The sequence below is a fragment of the Hemibagrus wyckioides genome, linkage group LG10 (genome assembly GCF_019097595.1).
Source record: "Hemibagrus wyckioides isolate EC202008001 linkage group LG10, SWU_Hwy_1.0, whole genome shotgun sequence".
Classification (NCBI taxonomy): Eukaryota; Metazoa; Chordata; class Actinopteri; order Siluriformes; family Bagridae; genus Hemibagrus; species Hemibagrus wyckioides.
The window spans coordinates 1960001-1980000 of NC_080719.1; the positions used below are offsets into that span (position 1 = coordinate 1960001).

Here is a 20000-nt window from a genome sequence, read left to right on the forward strand (position 1 = left end):
AATAAATAAATAAATAAATAAATAAATAAATAAATAAATAAATAAATAAATAAATAAATAAATTAATTAATTAATTAATTAATTAATAGATAGCAAGGGTTATTGTAGCTTTTTCATTACTTTTTTATTAAATAAAAAAAATCTAAAAAGTATGTTAGTAAGTAAATCAATCAATTAATCAATCAAACAAACAAACAAACAATCAGTATCAAAGCTGCATAGCTGAACGCAAAGGTTTGTTTGGTTATTAACTTGTTAAAAAAATCTAAAAAGTAAGTAGTTAGTGAGTTAGTGTGGGTTAGTAAAGTAAAGAAAAGTAAAGAAAAAAAAGAAAAGAAAAGAAAAGTAAATATAGAAAAAATAAAAGAAAGAAAGAAAGAAAGCAGCACAGCCACAAGCAAAAATTTTATTTCTTTATTTTAATATATTTCAATGTCATTATCATATGGTACTTTATTCCTCTCTTTTTAATTTATGTTATTAATTTAAAAATCTGTCTGAATAAATGAATAAATGTAACTCATAAAGCTAATTCATGTTAAATAAATTTAAAATAAATTATAAAAAATATATATGTGTTTTTTAAACTTAGTGTAATACACATATTCCTCACCTTAAAGTTTCAGTTATTACAATTTTATTTATTTTTAATATCTACACAATTCTGTTTAATCGCAATACCACTACCGACCACTAGAGGCACTAGAACGCTGACCTAAATGATCACGACGCACCAGAAACACAAGATTTCCATAAACATGTCGTTTTGTGTGTTTAAAGGCAGCTAAAAGGAATGTAGTGTTCAGAGAGCAGGTCTCGTGATTAACACACACATTACAGCCAAATACGAGCTGTGTAAAGAGGCTGGAACGGCATGTCACGCAAAACACACACACAAAACACACAAAGCACACAGGAAACGAAAGAGCCTCAGGTGAGAGCCTGAGGGGACCAACTCGCAAACATTCCTGCAGCATTGTTCTTTTCTCTGACAGAATAAACATCGTCCTAATCACCACATCACTTCCCGTCAGCACCAATCAGATCTTTTCCGGCTCGGATTCATCAACATCTGATTTAAAGAGATTGGACCGATGGGAAAATCCAAAAATATCCCAAAAACATCACATCAGGATTCTCAGACCTGATACTGTACATACTCAAAGCAAAACAAATTTCCAAAATGTGTTGCATTTAACATGTAAAATAAAATTTTATAAAATAAATAAATATTATTTACTTATAAATATTTATAATTTAATATATAAAAATATTTTATAAATATCTGTAATATTTTATTTAAATAAATGTAAATTCTTTTACATGATAAAAATAAATCCATGATTCTAAAAGACAAAAAAGAAACAAAAATGAAAGCAATTAAAAAAAAAAATATATATATATATATATATATAAAATTATATTTATATATAAAGAAAATTCCAACATCACATCACATGCTTTCCAAAAATTTACAATTAAAAATATTTTTTTAATAAATGATAGAATTTATTTTAAAGCATGATATAATTAATTACTTTTTTTAGAGACTCAGTTATTCTTCTCTGGGTCTGAAACGATATGACGAGAAGAACGAGGAACCCTGAATGAGAACCAGGAGAACATCTAAACATCTGAACATCTGCCCTTCTGAGGGTTGTGGAGTAATCCTTTAAGGTTCATTGTGTAATCCGACAACAAACTGTTTTCCTTTCAGAAAGAGTTCAAGGTAGCATTTTATGGAAGATAAAAACCTTTCATTATCCACATAATATTTTAAAAATCTTTTTACTAACAGGATCGTAACATTTCCAGTTAACTGGAACTTCTTACTTTTTGCCCTGATGGTGGATGGTGATGGTCTTTACTTTTGCTATTTTCTTATTCCCATTTTGTGAAGCTTAACAACCTTCTGCCACACATCACTTCCATATTTCTTGTTTTTTATGGTATTTATGAGCTTGGTATTTATGAGCACAGGAATTTGGAGTGTATGTTACCTCAGATTTATACCTCTGAGAAACAGGAAGTCAGGGCTGAACAATTTCCTGTTTCTTAGTCAATCAGATGTACTAAAAATGTAAAATATATCAGTGCGAATTTACTTCACGCGCGAATTTATAGGGGTGCCAATAATTTATAATTTTTTTTAAAACTGTGTTTTGTCACTGAGAGCAGTATATATTTTTGAATTTTTTAAGAAGAGATCAGAAGGTTAATCAATAAATTCTATTTATTTAAGAAAAAAAAGTTCCATATTTCCTAAGAGTGCCAATATTTATGGAGGGCACTGTATTAACCGATTCTAAAGGTTTTTTTGGGGTTTTTTTTAAATGTAACACCTAGAACCTGATTTTTTTAACACCTAGAACCTGTGAAGGTTTTTATTTATTTATTTTAAAAAAAGAAGAGTTTCTGCACCAAATCTGCATGACTTAAAATAAATAATAAAATAAATAAATAAATAAATAAATAAATAAATAAATAAATAAATAAATCCACAAAATCCAGACAGAATCCCATTTCCACTCCACGCTGGAGTTAAGCCTGTAATCTGCAGCTCTTTCTTTATCTGATCACATGACAGTTTGATGAGAATATGATTGCTCTTATCTGACTGGACGTGATCATATAAAAATATCAATTTAAAAAGTGGGCAGGGCTAAACACGAACAAACGTCAAGCTCTGTAATAAAATCCTAAACAAAGCACCACAGATTTATAACCTTATTAATGCAAAGTGATATTTTTATTTTAAGAAAGTGTGTGTTTTAGACGAAGTTAAACCCTTCAGGTAGTCTGTGTGAACAGAATCAAAATTTGGCTGCATGGCTTTTTGTGAAGAGGCGTTTCGTGAATCTCCAGGACACAGAAACAGAAGTGAGAGAGACAGAGAGGTAAAGAGGTGAAAGTGAAACTGAAGGCTTGGTAATTAAAGGATAAAGCAATTAATATACAGGAAGGAAGACGGAGACATGTTTCCATGCAGAGCCTCAGACATCAGTTAGGAAACAAAGACAAGGAATATTTTAATACACATGCAAAGCATTAATCAGCACTAAACACCACAACACTCATCATCATTCAGTTCATTCAGACACAAGAGCTGATGTCTTTATCATTATCACTGTTCTTAGTTCTAACATTAATCATTTTCACATTCAGGTTCAAGAGGCTCAGAGCTCTTCCAAGTGAATCATAGTGAGAAAGATAGTGATCCGAATCTGAATCGACTCGAACGATGGAAGTGACTCAAACTTGACGTGTGTTCTGCATTTGTTTGTTTGTTTGTTTGTTTCTGTGATTTATTGCAAGCTGTTGAGCCAAAGGACAGAGCTGTAGTGGCAGAAATGGCAAGATTTGAGAAAATATCCTATCCAATTTTGTTTGGTCATTTTTCTGATATCTGCACACACTTCATTGGCTGGAATGTTTACCGTGTTTCAGTCAGCGTATCTCTTTCTTTCTGATCAACGAGAGCGTCTTTACGAGCAGGTTTTCAGTTCTACACATTCCTCAGATGATGTTTTTTACTTTTTTTATTGTTGTTTACTTAAATAATTATGTGAATGAATCACTGAATTGAATCGATTCTGATTCTTCAGATTCATTTGATTCAATTCTGAGAAAATGGAGGTAGATGAGTTAAAGTTTGTCCGCAGTTTGGTTCGATGGAAATCTTGCAGTCGTGTGGATAAGATCTAAGGCTTATTTCTCTGAGGAAAACACTGACAGGAATGAATAAGTGAAAAAAAGGAGCTGACCTTCACTATCTACACCCGAGGAGATAGATGTTTTGGATTTCTCACCACCTCTCCTTCAATTAACTAGCAAAAGCATGAAACAAGAGAAATAACCCAAACCAAGCCAAACGAGGGATCTACCTTAAAGGCGAACTTGCGGCTGATGTGGTCTTCAGGCTCCACTGGGGAAATGACGTAACTCGGCAGCGGGATGCTCCCCAACACCGTCTCCTCTCGACTGTCTGCACACACAGAGCACAGAACAAACCAGAGGAAAATAAACCCCATATCCGATCTCGAAACGGTACGGCTTTCCCCGAGAAAGACAAAACAAAAGAAATAACGGTTGTAATTGTTCAGATGTTGATGCAGATGTTCTCCACATCTGCTCCAGTTCTGATCCTGTTGTGTCTCATTTGAGGAAATATGATGAAAAACATTATCCACATCCTTCTACAGGGACAGGAAGTGCCTACGAGAAGCTTTCTATTCTTTCTAAACAGTTAGTGAGAAAGAGAAATCAAGAAAAAGATTTATTTTTAAATTATTTATAATATGATTCAAAAGTGTGCAGATGTTTAGAATGCATCTTAAAAGAGAAAAAAATATTTTTTTAGAGAATTTCTCATTATTAAAATTAAATTTATTTATTTTTCAAATAACAAAAAGGAGTCGTCCCCCCCGTGTTGTTTAAGGCCCTGAATGAATGCATTTGCATAAACTCCGCCCTCTTTTGTAACACATTTTTATGCAAAATATAGGTATGATACATATGTTGTTTTGCATTTTTCTTTTTCTAAACAAAAATTAGCCACTAAATAATCTCCCTATCCTTCATCTATTTGGCTAATTTTATTTTTTATTTTTTTATAAATCCCAAGCAGTCGTGATGAAGACTCACCTTTATAATAGAAGAGGCAGTAATCAGACAACACAAACCACTTCCTCTTCCACAGCCTCATTCCCGAGCTGTCCTGCAGGTCAAACACATCGTTTATTCAGCTTTCCTTCAGGATAAAGCTCTTTAGTATTCGCTGGAGGATTTTAATTTACAGTAAAACAAAAAAATGAATAGAAATAGTGGCCTCTGTAATTGAATTGTAGGTACAGCATTTCCCTCTGCACCAGGATTCATTTGATCTCATTTCTGAGAAATAACACTGATAGATAGAGAGACTTGTACACACGTACACACACACACACACACACACACACACACATAGTCTGTAATTTCTTCAATTTACTGTCTTTATTCATTGACTCATCATCTCTCTATAAGCTCCAGTGGAAAAGGTTTATTAGGGTGAGATTAGTTTCCCATATTAATTTAAACAAACAAACAAACAAACAAACAAACAAATAAATAAAAATGTCAAATAAATAATAATTAATATTTATAAAAATAATAAATGTCTGAATAAATTTATAAATATTTATTTATTTATTATTTGTTTCTTTGTTTTATTGTATAAATAAATAAATAAATAAATAAATATTTATTTATTTACTTATTTATTGTAATATTGGAAATATGATTTCAAAGGACAAGTTGCTGTCTCAAATTACAGTAATTTATTTATTTATAATATTTTATTATAATATTAAAACAAATAGAATGTATTAAATAAATAAATAAATATAAAATAATATTAATAAATAATATTTATGAAAATAATACATGTCTAAATAAATTTATAAATATTTATTTATTTATTATTTCTTTGTTTGTTTGCATAAATAATTAAATAAATTACCTGCTATAAATATATACAAATAAGTAAATATAAAATAAGCTAATAGATATCATTAATAAATAATAATTTTTAGAGCCAGATTTAAGTCACTGGTCAGGAGTTTCAATTTCAGCTCTTCATATTTTTTAGCTCTTCATATAAGCTCACCTCTGATTACATCTATTTGCATAAACCCCGCCCTCTGTTTTGCATATTTGTTGCATATTCATAACGGCCTGTATATATTGATTGTGCTGATATGTTTTCACCCACACACTTTAACCCTTTCTGTGTGTGTGTGTGTGTGTGTGTGTGTGCGCGCGCGTGTGTTATGGAGCTCACCTGTTTGTAAAGCCATCCTCTGACCACTACAGGGACGTTTGGGTTCCTCTTGATGGAGTGATCTCTTTTTCCAAAGCTGTGAATTCTTCCACTGGATTTTACAGGCTAAAGCAGGAAAAAAGACACTCATATTAATATCTCTCTCTCTCTCTCTCTCTCTCACCCTCTCTCATTGCAGAAAGTTTGCTGCTCAGGTTAATAAGACAATGCGGCTGATACTCGTCTCCACGCTGGACTCATTTTAATAAAAACTGCCAAACTGTCAGCAGTCATTTTAATACAAACTCCATCTATGCATCCATGGAGCTTCAGCAGCAAGCGTGAAACACACACACACACAGACACACCCACACACACACACAGACGGTGCAGGCAAATTTCTGGCAGTTTGCTGCTGCATTCTTCAAACAGTCCATTTGTCAAAAGCAAAACATATTGGCTATCTGTCAGCTCGCTGTTATCCACTACTAATTTTAGCAACACATGGCCTCATTTATCAAGTGAATTTATTCGGAAATCGTTCAGAGAAGCATGTACATGTTATCCCGTTAGTCAGGAAACATGTCCGTGTCGTTTCCCGACTTCATTCCCGAGGTGAAGACTAACACACGCTGACGTGAAGCGGATCGATCGGCTTCAAACCGTATCATTGACGACGACTTAATGCATGGATTTTATACACAGTCGAGATTACTCATTCCATTAGGACAAAAGTAATGGCACCCTAGGATAAGAGTAATAGTTGTGCGTGTCTGAGGAAGCTAAAGCGCTGCAGTGGATGAGCTGCATTATCTGTATACTTATTTTTTGCAGTTGTGTGTGTGTGTGTGTGGATATGGTTAGCTCATACATCACCATATGCAGGTTTACTGTATAAAATCCAAATCCTTAATGGATCTGAAAAGAATTTTCTTGTTGTTGTTTGTGTTTGCTCACTGATCGACGAGATCTGAATTTATGAAGAAAAGCTCATGTGTCACGTGGCTAAAGACGGACGACGGTGCTACCGCTCGAGTGTGAACGTTAACGCGGTGATTTATGAGTGTCGTATTTATCCTAGGAGAACGGGAAGGCCGGCCAAATCTGAATACGGGAACCTCCAGGGTCTGAGGCTCTACAGCTGTTAGGGTGGACTGGCAGTGGACCAAACCTACTGATGTGGGCTCGAACCCAAATAAACATCCAGACTGAGTATCAGTCTCTCACACACACACACACACACAGGATCAAAGCCAAAGCAGGAGAATCATGTAAAGAAGTTTTTATGTCTATTTCAATAAAGGTGTGTGTGTGTGTTTGTGTGTGTGTGTGTGTTTGAATCACTTATAGTAGGTTCTCATGATTCTGTTCCTGCTCTAAAGTTGATTATTTTCCTCCAAAAGCACGTCTCTGCGTGTTTTATTCCTCTTATCTCATCAATCTGCCAGAATTTTTTAATTAATTTTGTTATTTATTATAAAAGCAACACTTCTTTAATTTATTCAATGTGTCAAATCTTTTAATCTGAACTAATCTGTAAAGTTTTTAAAGCACATAAAGCTCCTCCTAAACACCACAACTCATTCACAGCATCAACTTTTGAGCTTAAACACCGGGATCTGTTCTAAAATCCGAGGAATTTCTTCCAGCTGTTTATTTCCTGAGAGATTTATGGGGTTTGTGATTGAACGTCTGCATCTCGGCTCTTGCTGCACTTTAACTCCATGCTTTTTATCTTTTATATCTATTACAGACGTTTAAATCGGGTTCCGCTATTTTTGCTCCGATCGCGACGAACGAGCCGAGACGAGGCTGTAATAGGTTAGCGATTTCTTTTTTTTCCATTGGGAAAAAATTAGATTCAATCTGCTCCACTAATGCGGCGGAAACGGCGCCAAAGTTCCGCCAGTTTAAAGCATGGGACTGATTTTATAAGACTTAAAATCATGCTGGTATTTAGAGGAAAGATTGGATGGTGATATATACCACTCTTAAAAAAAGAGAGAGGTTCCTCAGGGTTCTATACAGATCCCTGGGGTTCTGTACATGGCAAATAGAACCCAAATTTACCACCAAAAATAAATCTGGTTCTATGTCGACACCTTGGAGAGCTCTATTGAAAGAGTCACATTAGGACTGAATTGGGTGCCATTACTTTTGGAGTTTTATCTCTATGTAAACAACGCTGTTGTTTACGAATGACAGATTTTTTTAAATTTTTTTTTAGAAAAGATCAAAGAGTTGACTCAATTTCTGAAAAACTGAAAGAATGAAACACTTCAGTAAGGGGGCGGAGCTTCACTGTCATCAAATAATAATAATAATAATAATAATAATAATAATAATAATAACAATAATAATAAGAGCATTAATAATAATAATAACAATAATAGATAATAAAAGAACCCCTAAATGAGTCTAGAAAGTACCATGTGATTCGGATTCAGAGAACCAACACTGGGTTCTTTTCAGTGATCCCTTCAAAATGGTTCTATATAAAGATCCCTTTAAGGTTCCATACACTAGATGAAGCAAGTGACGGAACCGTTTTAGGATCTAAACAGAACCGTTCCTTTCCCGCGTGTACGTTTGTACATTAAATGTAACTCTAAATGGATAAAAAGCATTGAATCAGATCAGTGTCCTCATGCATGACATCAGAGTACTGACCTTAAGTCCTGAGGGACCGTCCACGGTGGACGAGGTGACGGCCACGGAGGACTCGCTGACCATGCTGGAGGGTCTCGGCTCTGACTGCGGCTTGGACATGTGGGAATTCCCTCTGCGGGAAGAAAACACACACATCACACGTGACATCAACACACACACCGCAGCAGGAGGACACTCTCTCTGAGCATCAGGACTTTAATAAGATAACACACTGAAATTAAAGCAGCAGTATGTAAAACATCATCCCTGGAGAGAATTTAGCTCCTCACAGGAAAAATACAGGACACACAAGCAAAAAAGTGGAACAGGAAGAATTTCAAATATAAATAAAAAATAAAATTCTTTGAGTATTAGAGACGGCTGAAGACTAAGCAGAAGATAATCAATGAAGTATTCATATCTGGTGTGTTTTTCTGTCCCTGAAAAATACTCTCATGTTAACTCTAAAACCTTGACATTGTAATAACCCTATGTGCCAACTCTATGTGGACTTTGAGGACGACAACCACAACCACCTCCTCATTAATACACACACTAACATTCTACATCACACAACTGACTGTACATGACTGCAGAAAGGACATTGTTCATATCCCACTCTCCGCTGTCACACAAATGAGGATGAGTTCCCTTTGGAGTCTGGTTCCTCTCAAGGTTCCTCATACCATCTCTAAGGGAGTTTTTCCTTGCCTCAGTCACCTCAGTCGCCTCAGTCGCCTCAGTCGCCTCAGTCTCCTCAGTCGCCTCAGTCGCCACAGTCTCCTCAGTCGCCTCAGTCTCCTCAGTCTCCTCAGTCGCCACAGTCTCCTCAGTCGCCTCATTCTCCTCAGTCGCCTCAGTCTCCTCAGTCGCCTCAGTCTCCTCAGTCGCCTCAGTCTCCTCAGTCGCCACAGTCTCCTCAGTCGCCTCAGTCGCCTCAGTCTCCTCAGTCGCCTCAGTCTCCTCAGTCGCCTCAGTCGCCTCAGTCTCCTCAGTCGCCTCAGTCGCCTCAGTCGCCACAGTCTCCTCAGTCGCCTCAGTCTCCTCAGTCGCCTCAGTCACCTCAGTCTCCTCAGTCTCCTCAGTCGCCTCAGTCACCTCAGTCTCCTCAGTCGCCTCAGTCTCCTCAGTCGCCTCAGTCTCCTCAGTCGCCTCAGTCGCCTCAGTCGCCACAGTCTCCTCAGTTGCCTCAGTCTCCTCAGTCGCCTCAGTCGCCTCAGTCTCCTCAGTCGCCTCAGTCTCCTCAGTCTCCTCAGTCGCCACAGTCTCCTCAGTCGCCTCATTCTCCTCAGTCGCCTCAGTCGCCACAGTCTCCTCAGTCGCCTCAGTCTCCTCAGTCGCCTCAGTCGCCTCAGTCTCCTCAGTCGCCTCAGTCTCCTCAGTCGCCACAGTCTCCTCAGTCGCCTCATTCTCCTCAGTCGCCTCAGTCTCCTCAGTCGCCTCAGTCTCCTCAGTCGCCTCAGTCTCCTCAGTCGCCTCAGTCTCCTCAGTCGCCACAGTCTCCTCAGTCGCCTCAGTCTCCTCAGTCGCCTCAGTCTCCTCAGTCGCCTCAGTCTCCTCAGTCTCCTCAGTCGCCACAGTCTCCTCAGTCGCCTCATTCTCCTCAGTCGCCTCAGTCTCCTCAGGCTTGCTCACTAGGGATGATTTTGTCTAAACATCTAGGACTGTTTGTTTCCTATGTTCTATAAAGCTGTTTTCAGACAATGTTCATTGTTAAAAGCGCTATGTAAATAAAATTACTTTAAAATTAATTATCATTAATTCCGCCCACTGTAATGCCATGACATTAACTCCGCCCACTGTCAAGACAGGTTGTTAACTCCATCCACTGTCATGACATGACATTAACTCCATCCACTGTCATGACATGTCATTGAATCCGCCCACTGTCATGACATGACATTAACTCCATCCACTGTCATGACGTCATTGAATCCGCCCACTGTCATGACGTCATTGAATCCGCCCACTGTCATGACATATCATTAACTCCATCCACTGTCATGACATGACATTAACTCTGTCCACTGTCATGACATGTAATTAATCCCGCCCACTCTCACTGCATGTCATTAACTCCACCCACTGTTATGACGTCATTAACATTAAGTTTCTGTTCTCACGTTGTTTATAGCAGCTAGAAACAGTTAATAAAACAGAAACTTTCATTAAACTATAAAAACTATAAACCCCCCCTGTCCTGAAGATGTCAGAAAACTTTCAGCTTTCCCTCTGACACTGGAGACTCCTTACGTAAATAAACATCCTCTCACAGATCAGTCATTGATTATTATGATTAACAGATTTTAATCACAGCGAATGAGTCGTTACTATAGAAACCGTGACGATGTGATCAGCAGTCAGAGCTGGGCTTCATCTCAGCTCGGTGTTTATGAGCCACGGATTGTTCCGATGCTCTGAATACACTCAGCTCAGACATATTACATTTCTATTTACGAGGTAGAGGACAGCACTCGCGTCTTCCTCACACGCTCCGTTTCCGATCTCTCGCATCACGAGCGATCTCTGGTATTAACAGGGTTATATCAGGATCGCTGAGAAACCCAGCCTCGTGTACTGTAGCGTGTTTGACCGCAAGTGGCATTCTGGGAACAAACAAAACACGCGGGGTCATACCGCTCTGGGTCAAGGGCACTCCAAACACACACACACACACATACACACACTCAGCTGTGGAATGGAACTTACTCACATAGCTCATTATTTTGGTCTTTTCCACTTTTAGCTAGCAACAAGTGCAACAGCTTAAATATAAAATCAAATGAAAAATAAATAAAAATAATTTTTTAAAAGGTCAGTAATGGATCTTTTTATTTTTTAACAGGGTGTGACTGGACTGGAGTGTCATCTCATCAGCATTGTTTTGCTGAGTGTGTGAAGTTATAGTGTGACAGTGTGTGACAGGATTACTCAGAATGTCCCGGCCATGTGTCAGTGTGTGTGTGTGTGTGTGTGTGGGTTGGAGCAAGTTTATCAGTGTGTCATGCAATAAATATACACTGGTTTTCACTTTACACTTCTGTAACCCAGTTATTTTTATGCATTTGACTAGAATGCAAAAGTTTGTGCACCCTTACACAGTAGTGGACAAATCATAAATCCAGCTGCTCGTCCACTGGGCTGGTAAAAGTGCCGGTCTGCCACTGAGTCTCATGTTTTATTTGCTGAGAGACACAACTAACTCGAATAAAAACAGAAGTAAATGAATTATTCTCCACATTTTGTCTTGATGTAATTGATGTGAAGTCTTAGGCGAACATTTTTATACTCAATCTGCTCTCTCTTTGTCTCACACATAAAAGATTTGATGCAATGTTTTAATGGAAGAAAAAAAGTATATACATGGTTTTACATAAAATCATAAACAGCTTTTTTAAAGGCTTTAAAGGTGTCAAAAATTCAGACAATTCATGAATCTGAGATTATTAAAGGGAATTTGTCATCTTCTGGGGGTTAAATCTTCACCTATATAATGAATTAACAAGAATTAATGATTAGTCAAAACACACACATACACACACACATACACACACACTCAGCATACAGGAAGATGGTGAGCAAAAATGAAAGTACGAAAATAAAAACCCCAAAGAGAAACACAACATGAACAGCTGGAACTCACCCCATTAAGCAGATTTCGAAACCCCACAACAAGCTGATGCTTTCATTTTCCAAACAGTGCATGCTTACGCTATGAGACAGTGACCGAAACTACTCACACACACACACACACACACCCCTCATTGTTCTGCCTCCATGTTCGAGGTCAGGATCTTCTTCCTGTGGAACACGAGGCCCCGAGTCCGAGTCCAAAGCTGAACATCACAACATCAGGAAGCTCAGAGGTGGATCTGCTCACCACACTCCACTTCCTCCCTCACACCTCTCTGCCTTTCTCTCTCATTCCTATCCAACTCTTTTTTCCTCCGTTGGTTTACCTGCGTCTCTTTTTGTCCAGGAGACTCGGCATAAAGGATTTCAGAAGCAGGCTGAGAGTCTAATTAGAGTCCAGACTGATGATTAGATCCTGCTCGCACACACAGGGGTGTAATTTGGGTGTGATGGCAGTAACACACACATGTACACTAGCTTTATGCGAGTCTCAAATAGAGGAAAGAAAAACCCTTTGACGATTTGATAAAAAATAAAAAGAAATAAATAAATGAATGTATGAACAAATGAATGAATCCATCATGCAGTGCTTCATGTTTTTGTTAATAACACCATTTCTGTTTGTCCAGCAAGTTTTACATCTGACCGCTCGCTCACCCACATGAAAGTGGAAACCTCCGGAAATTTTTGCCGTGTCCCATAGGATCATATTCCAGACGCGCTATAAACATTTTAAAATGAAATGAATAGTGTGCATCTGTGTAGCACGTGTTATCCGTTCATTTCAAATAACCTACTGGATTCCAGTTACGTCCCTGATCCACACCCATCTCCACAGGCCGGGAGTGTAGATGATTTCGAGAAGCTTGTGGTTAACCACCACCTCCATATTCAGTACAAATGGGTATGACAGTGTGTGTGTGTGTGTGTATACATATATAACCCTTTGTGAGGACACAAAAACACTAAAGGCTCTCATAATGATATAATATAATAACAGCTCTCACAATCAGCAGATCCTCACAAAAAAGGCTTTAAATTTAAATAATTATTAAAAATTATTAATTAATTAATTCGTTAAATTTAGAAAAGTATGTGTATTTACTACCTAGAGTATCATTATGTCAGAGGAACGTCCTCACAATGGAGGAAAAACACGTGTGTGTGTGTGAGTCGGGAAAAACAGTCCTTTCCAAATCTAGATCGGAATTTTTTTTTTTTTAATGAGAACTTGAAGCCCACACCCTGCGTGTCAGGAAGGCTGATACAGTGATACAGACTCGGGCGTTTCCACTGATGAGCAGCTGCTAGGCGAGGTTCTGTTTTCCAGCAGAACATCAGAAAGCAAAGGAACGCCAAACAAAGACAAAGAGAGAGAGAGAGAAAGAGAGAGAGAGAGAGAGAGAGAGAGGAAAATTAAAAAAAAAAAAAGTTGTGTGTTTAGGAGGGAGTGAAAAAGTTTGCATCTTCCTTTGTGTTTGTGTGAGAAAGTCTTGTGTAGCTTTAAGAACAGATAGATAGATAGATAGATAGATAGATAGATAGATAGATAGATAGATAGATAGATAGATGAGCTGATTATTATTATTAACGTATTAAACAAACACAGTTATATGGATGTCATAATAATCAGTATAAAACCACAAGCAGCGATAATCGGGGTCCAAGCACTGAATCGCAAATATGACCAAAACTGCAGTTATGACCTCAATGCCTTCTGTCCACACCTTCACACTGAAACTGTGACACTGAATAAAGATTTTACTTGGAAAAGATTTGAAATAATTTTTTATTAATTTTTTATTATAAATAAATAAATAAATCTGCAAATATGGCAAATTAGCTAAATTAAATAAAAAAAATGTCAATCTATATCTGGAAAGGATTTTAATTAATTATTTAAAAGGTTTTTACAATCAATCAATCAATAAATACATTAAAATAAGCACCTGATCTGCAGATATTAAAACCTGAAAATGATCTGCATAGCAAATGAGTTTTTTTAATAGTCTATGATTATTGTTTAGCTGTTTGTACCCATTCATTTAATTTTGATGACTAACATGAATAACAAAACTTCTGTAATTATTTTAAATCCATAAATTCACAACAAAGCGGTTTGTTTACTAGCGCCTGAAGCGGACATAATGAGCATCTCTTTAACAAGCTAACGAACTTTCACTCCTGCACATCTGTCCCGCTAAAAAGCTCAGTGAACGAAGAAAGAAAGAGGAAAAGTGTCACTCTGTGACGACTCGACTTTAATTACATCCTCAGCACCGGGCTGCAAGATTTCACACCGTCACAGTGTCACACATCCACTCCAGCTTTTAGCCCACTTCTATGTCAGCATACGGTTATGCTAACGTCATCTCTCCGTGTGCTGTGACACAGGTTTAGCTCACTCCTTCCATAAACAGCGTTCCTAATGAGACGCATCAATCAGCCTCGGGGAGGACCGTCGTCTCTCTGAGTGAAAAATGAGCTGCTTTTATTCGAATAAGAGTCTGAGGTTCTGTTACTTAAAAGAGATGATCATCTCGGGGTTCCTCTGGAGCAGGAGCAGGATGTTACATTCCTAGAAAAAGTGGTTCCTTGGGGTTCTATGTAGAATCTTAGGGTTCTGGACTTCAGAACCTTTTCCTTCCCTGTCGACTCACATGGACAGAGACAAAGCTTTCTTTTTAAAATGGTTCTATAAGTGAAACAAATGAGTGCCATTACTTTTGGAGTTTTGAATTAAGTAACAGAACTCTTTTAGGTTCTATGGAGAACCGTTTCTTTTTAAGAGAGTAGGACATAATAAACTGCGAATCCAAAGACTCTCAGATGTATCGGGAGGTTTGTGGGCGTGTCACACACGATTTATAAAGATGTCAAAAGAAAGGAAACTATTCAAGTGAGTCGACTGACGGCTCAGAAATCAGAAAAACTTCTGGAAAAGTACAAGTGAAAGTGAATCTTGCTAACAAAACTCTTAGCACTGATGGCAGAGGAGAAAAAACTGTTATGCTAACAGCTCAGTGCTACGTCTGCAGTTTTGAAAAATGTTCTTTAAACTTTTTCACTTTATATATTTATTAGTGACAGACTTCTTAATCGATGCAAAATCCTGTTTCCTATTGACTCACAAAATCCGAGGTTCACAAATTCAAAAGTCAAAGTTCACCCAGATGTTTAAATCCTGGGCTCTCTGTGTGTGTGGGAGGGGCATACGCTCTCTCCCCTGTCAATCACAGCAACACCAGCCAATCATAAGTGTCTGTGAGGTCATGTATGCGGAAGAGGGCGAATAGCGCTTTCCTCATCGTGTGTAACATTTTATTCACGTGTAAAGGCATTTGTTTTAAAACAGAGTTGGAGTAAAAGTTTTGATTTTGTCTTTAAATGAAATCAGAAACAAACTGGAAACCATTACCTGCAGCTAAGGTGTATTAATTTAAAGAAGGAAGCGATTTCAGCTTGTTGAACTGACTTATTTGCATAGACTCCACCCCTAATTTGCATATTTATTAAGCAAACCTGCAATCCCATATAAAAGACACAATCTGAATCCATAGAGCATGTCAAAATCTTTACAGCAAGTGTTTCCGATAGATAGATAGATAGATAGATAGATAGATAGATAGATAGATAGACACGCAGGCAGGTAGACAGACTGTCTGACTGTCTATATAGATAGAATGAAAGATAAATAGATAGATAGGTAGATAGATAGATAGATAGATAGATAGATAGATAGATAGATAGATAGATAGATAGATAGATAGACATCCCTCACTTTATCAGGAAGTTAAACCCAGCAAGTAGAGACGAGAAGTAAAAAGCCATTACGGTCATTACGTCTGGACGTGTCCAGCTGATTTACAGCGTCTAAAAGCCAAACGCTAAAAGAGTCATGTGAGCAAAATCCTGGCTCATTACCATAAATCCATTTCCCATGATAATAATCCAGCACAATGTGGGCAGTAAATTTTATAGGAAGGTATTAAAAGTGTGGAAGTGAATTAAAGAAAGTCATGAAGAAATTAATCTGATACAGTGACGTTTTAATATTTACACCACAGCGCTGGTGAATTCTGGATTCTGATTGGTCGAGAGATGTTGATAGTTCTGATAGGTTTGTCACTGTGCCCGATCTGATATATTATCGTTTCCATAGTAACAACTCATTGACAGGGACTCGTACGGCAGACGCTACACTAATAATAAATAGAATTTAAAAACTGATGCAAAGAGAAGGAAGGAGTCTCCAGTTTCAGCTCTTCTTTACTTAGATTTAAGGTAAAAACTACAACGTTGTTGTTTAATAAAGAAAAAGTAGGAACATTGGAAAGTTGCTGTAGTGTAAGAGGAATAAAACACGTGGATTACTTCAACATCAGCTTCACTTTTGTTTTTGTTTTTTTTGCAAAAGTACGACACTCTGTGTGTTTCATGAAACATGAAGCAGTGATATGAGAAAGATGAGACACTCACAGTTCCTGCACGAAAAAATCCGTGTTCTCCGGAGATATCTGACCCGTCACGGGATGCCGGAACGCCGTGGTTCTCTGGTTGTGGCTGAATGAGAAGAAAAAGGACAGAGAGACGGTCAGAAACAAGACGACACGAGGCGTCCATCATGATAGGTCTGTGTGTAGCGGTCATGCATTCTACAGGAACACACCAAGAGAGAGGATGAGTTTCCCAGCACTGTGCAGAATGTGGAACAGGCCTGAGGCCAAAAAGCTGGCTGACGCTAGCACACACACACATACACACACACACACATACACACACACACACACACAGTGCCGAGCTCAGCACAAACTCACCAGCAGCACTGTTACTGTATTGATCTGAATTCTATGGGCTTCAGTCGTTACTTTAACTAGGCCATTAAGATCGAGACGAGGACGATGTTTTAAAGACGATGAAAAAAACAAACAATAATATCATTTTAATCCATTAGCACGTTAGTGTGCTACTGTTTTCTACATTTAAATACACTTTTAAAGCACTTGTATGGAGGGAAAACTAACTAAAGTGAGGGAGGGGATGCACAGTTCCACTAAAATTACGCTTAGAGAATCTTATAAATAATAACGCATCAGCAGACCAACAAAAACTTTAACAAAATACACATTCTAATTATTTTTCTTTTATAATTAGGCAAATAAAGTGAATAATTAACGCATTAACAGCTATTTTCATCCCAGGAAAAAGTGTCAAATTTGTCATTAAAAATACAAACACATCTCATTAATTTGTGCATTAACTTACTCTGTTATTGATAATTTATTATATGCTATTATTGTGTTATTTTGTCTTTGAATATTTTTTAAATAAATCTCTGAATTTATTATTTATTTAATATTATTATTTAATAATAATAATAATAATAATAATAATAATAATAATAATAATAATAATAACAAACACATTAACTAATTTAATACCTGCCCTTCATTTTGTATTTATTTACACACAGTGATTTTCCTGCTGCGGTAAAATCCCACTACCTCTCATAAATTAATCAGTATGCTCTGACTCCGCCCACTACGGTAACCTTTTAAGCAGAAACAGCAAAATTTGCATATTCATTAAAACAAATATGCAAAACGAGAAAAAATAAAAACAACCCTGATATTTTGCTGAAGTGAAAAACTGTGTGAAAGAATGGTTTATTTAGTACATCAGTACATAGCACCCCCCTGACAACCATAACAAACACACACACACACACACACACCTCTTTAATGAAACAGGATATCAACAATTTCCACCTTTCTTTCTCCAAACTTCCTTGTTTTCGGTAATCTCCGTAATCTCAGCAGCGTATCCAACATCTGTACAGATAATTTCTATTTGTTCTGTTTTTTCATCCATCAAGTATGAGTTCTTTACTCTTTAAATCGACACGCCACACATCTTCTCCTTCACTCCTTCACGACGTCACGGATTATCCGACTCCGTGCCCCGCCTCTTCGACACGAATAGCTCCAGCTCTATTTTAAAATCCCAGTCATGGTTTTATCTGCGCTCTGAGTCTCTGCTCTTCAGAGTGACGTGTGAGTTACAGGCTGCAGTGAAGCCTGAAGTGCACCTGAGTGACTCTTCACCTCCTACATCACTCCTCACCTACACACATAGAGCTGAAACACTGACCTGAATGTCTGGTTCCACAAGATTTAGCTCTAAATCAGTAAAAATAACAACACACACACACACACACACACACATGCACACACAGACACACACGCACACACAGACACTGAATCAGTAGTACATGAAGCATGACAGGAAAAACATTCCAAACTCAACAGCCCTTCCTTATCATACACACACTCCTCCTCCTCCTCGTCGCCATGGAGACGGAGCTGTCAAACGCTCCCCGTGGCACCGTGTGACCGAGTGTGTCGGTCAGGTCTGTAAATAGTCTGTCATTCACACAGGAATGTGCTGCACTGCATTACCTCATATGGACAACAAGCATGTCTCAAGCACCTGATACAGATAACACACTATTAACACGGGCTCTGTCTTCTGCTCCGCCACGATTCAGCCGTGATAAGAGGGTTAATTCGGACACACACACACACGCACACACACACACACACACACAGAGATGAGATTTCGTCAAGGAAACACCTCCTTCACGTTCACCTGAACTGAAATTTCTAAACCTGACGGAAAATTCTAGCATCAAAAATTTAAAAGGTGGGTGGAGGATTAAATGGAACAAAAGAATAAATAAATAAATAAATAAATAAATAAATAACAGAAAATTCTAACATAGAAAATTTGAAAAAGGGAGGGAATTTAATGGAACAAAAGATAATAAATAATAAGTAAATAAATTACGGAAAATTCTAGCATAGAAAATTGAAAAGGGGAGGGAATTAAATGGAACACGTAAATAAATAAATAAATAAATAATTAAATGACGGGGAAATTCTAACAGAAAATTTGAAAATTGAAAAGAGGGAGGGAATTAAATGGAAGAATAAATAAATAAATAGATAGATAGATAGATAGATAGATAGATAGATAGATAGATAGATAGATAGATAGATAGATAGATAGATAGATAGATAGATAGATAGATAAATAAATCACAAAAATTCTAGCATAGAAAAATAAAAAAGGGGTGTTTTATGATTTTTAATAGTCCACTAGCTAGCCTACGATCATGCAGGAAGAGAAAATTAAAGACATGGCTCCAATCTGTGGCTGAGAAATGAACGTGTGGATGATTTACAACACGATTAACAACGTTGTCGTGTCACCAGAAATCAAGTGTCTTAGTGTGTAGTGAGCGAGGCTCCTTAACAGCACCCTAACTCGAGTACACAATGCACAGAATCATCAACTAGGGAGCCAGAGAGCTGAATGAGACACAGCCTTAGTCTTGGAGTGAATAAATATTAGTGCGGCTATGTTTTATTTACTCCTTTACTATTAAATTACTGTTAAAAATGTGCTTGTCTGTTTCCCAGAACACAGCCGATGGGTTTTCCCAAACCGGCTCATGTTCACTACATCAACCGTTATGCTATTTTTCCCACATCAATGTGATTCAGCTGAGACAGTAAGACTGATGTGTTGTATATGAATGACTCAGCTTACTCTGCATGTCCATGCACATTAGAAGCACCTTGTGGATTTAACAAATTCAGCAAAAAAGCAAAAGTAAGATAGGAAAAGATTTTTTTGCAAAAAAAATAAAAGTAAATGAATCATTTGGGAGTCGACTCAGATTGAGTCGAATCAAATGATCTAATTCACTGAAAAGAGTCTGCTATACAAGAGCAGAATAATCCCATACCATGTTCTCAGAGTTTACAGGAATATCTGACATCATATGGCTCTGAATATAATAACTGATCATCAGAAGCATGATTTTTCACAAGGTTTACCCGTAAAGAGTCAACGTTAC

The 20000-nt window shown here is 37.4% G+C and overlaps 1 protein-coding gene across 20 annotated transcripts in view; it reads right to left on the bottom strand.

Moving 5' to 3' along the window:
- plekha7b (pleckstrin homology domain containing, family A member 7b) overlaps nucleotides 1-20000 on the bottom strand; it is a 115196-nt gene that overhangs the window by 45532 nt on the left and 49664 nt on the right. For 19 of the 20 annotated variants that reach the window (XM_058401771.1, XM_058401754.1, XM_058401762.1 and 16 more), the window contains 5 exons: nucleotides 16559-16642; nucleotides 8468-8579; nucleotides 5819-5923; nucleotides 4645-4717; nucleotides 3885-3985 (listed from right to left, as the gene is read on the bottom strand). In XM_058401771.1, the coding sequence (XP_058257754.1) occupies nucleotides 3885-3985; nucleotides 4645-4717; nucleotides 5819-5923; nucleotides 8468-8579; nucleotides 16559-16642 (475 nt within the window). Of the gene's footprint in view, nucleotides 1-3884; nucleotides 3986-4644; nucleotides 4718-5818; nucleotides 5924-8467; nucleotides 8580-16558; nucleotides 16643-17847; nucleotides 18024-20000 lie in introns of those variants that run through there. The other variant, XM_058401768.1, reaches the window with a different exon arrangement.